The 1,632-nt window shown below is 37.9% G+C and overlaps 1 protein-coding gene across 6 annotated transcripts in view; it reads left to right on the top strand.

Moving 5' to 3' along the window:
- The first annotated feature begins 1,465 nt into the window (after positions 1–1,465).
- The window catches only part of hs3st1l2 (heparan sulfate (glucosamine) 3-O-sulfotransferase 1-like 2), a 6,382-nt gene continuing 6,215 nt past the window's right edge, over positions 1,466–1,632 (top strand). Inside the window, exon 1 of one of the 6 annotated variants that reach the window (XM_037680195.1) lies at positions 1,466–1,545. In XM_037680195.1, the coding sequence (XP_037536123.1) occupies positions 1,466–1,545 (80 nt within the window). Of the gene's footprint in view, position 1,632 lies in introns of all 6 variants that reach the window. The other 5 variants (XM_037680193.1, XM_037680194.1, XM_037680196.1 and 2 more) reach the window with 5 other exon arrangements.

The raw sequence follows: 1,632 nt of genomic DNA, 5'->3' as shown, positions 1-1,632 counted from the left end.
TATCTCGAAGATTTGAACAATAAGTTAAGAGCTGAAGAATAAAATAGATATTTAGATCATGTTTGACACTTTCATAATTCTCAGTCAACATCTGGACTGAAATGATGAGATGATTTTTGGTTCTCACACTTTCACTGATAAAAGATTAGAAATCAGAAATTACAGATAAATTTGTGTCACTGCTTCAGACGAATGATGTTTCCACAGGTGCAGAACCTGAAGTCGTTGTAGGTTCTGCAGCTGGAACAGCTCGTGGTTGCTCACTCCTAATCTTTGTGTGTTTGTGTGCGTGACCTCGTGTCCATGTTGAGGAGGAACATGCACGTGTGGGATGCAGATCTGATTTCAGGACGACCTTGCGTGGGCCGCGACGCAGACACGGGGGGTGGGGGGTACATATATTTCATAAAGACACATAGTTGTTTGTGTGTGTTTTCATGTGCATAGATAAGAAGAAAAAGTTTAGTTTAATTTTGAATAAGTTAACTTTTCACAGCTTTTATTAGTTTTTTAATAAATTCTAAAAGAAACACCAAGCAGTCTAATTTTATTTGTATTTTTATTCTTTATTAAACCATCTTTGATCATCTGATATTCAACTTATGAAGCAGCAAGTCCTTCAACATTAAAGGTGTATTAATTTCTCATGCACAGTTTTTACGAGAACTTTAAACTTTTTGCTTCTATATTGATGTAATTTCTAATTACATATTAATTTCAGATAAATAACGTTATTAACTTACTTTTCATGTACTGTATGTGACTGTTTCTGTTCAGTGCCGACTGCTGTTGTAACTTGGCGCTGTATAAATAAACTAAACTGAATTGAATTTAAAAAAAGAGAAATGAGCAAAGCTTAACGCTATTAGAGACGAGGAAAAACTGAAGAAAGCTGAAATCCGTAACTTGTAAAACAGGTTAAAAGGTAAAAGCAGCAAAAGGTTGAAGTTAAAAGTAAAACAGAACTGCTAGCTAAAATGAGCACAACATAAATTAATATGTAAAAATAGCAAATAGTTATCTAAAATCTAAAAGTAAAATAACACTATCTAAAAGCAGCCAAAGATTAGGTAGAAGCTAAAAGTAGCAAAAAGCTACGTAAATGCTAAAGTAGTAAAAGATCAAACTAATAGCAGAAATGATCATGAACCTGTGGATGAAATTTATTGAAATGAATTCATATGTAACTCTTTAACCTCTGGAGATGATCTAATTCAATATGGCTGCCACAGCTAACGAGCATCAGGGAGATTTAAAATGATCTCATTTTGTTTATGAGCAGATTCTTCTCAGATTTATCTCTTTTCTGCAGATTGATGAGAAAAGCATGAGGCAGCAAAATAACTTGATTTTTCTCCTCTCTCAGGTTGACAGATTGAAGAGCATCCTCCTGAGGCCCCCTGCTGACTGAAAACAAGCACTGTGTGGGGACTCCGTGTGTGTGCACGTGTGTGCACGTGGCACCATGCTGTGGACGGTGCTCCTAGCGCTGCTGCTGCTGCTCCTGCTGCAGACTCAGCTCTCTGTGTGCTTAAGGGAGCTGCGCAGCGGGGGCTCTAGTTCACCTCTTTACCTCCCTCCTTCATCCTCCTCCTCCTCCTCCTCCTCCTCCTCCTCCTCCTCCTCCTCCTC

This window comes from Nematolebias whitei, chromosome 8, assembly GCF_014905685.2.
Source record: "Nematolebias whitei isolate Nwh7 chromosome 8, NemWhi1, whole genome shotgun sequence".
Taxonomy (NCBI): Eukaryota; Metazoa; Chordata; class Actinopteri; order Cyprinodontiformes; family Rivulidae; genus Nematolebias; species Nematolebias whitei.
The sequence above is the reverse complement of the archived record's forward strand: the minus strand, read 5'-3'. Positions and strand labels throughout refer to the sequence as shown.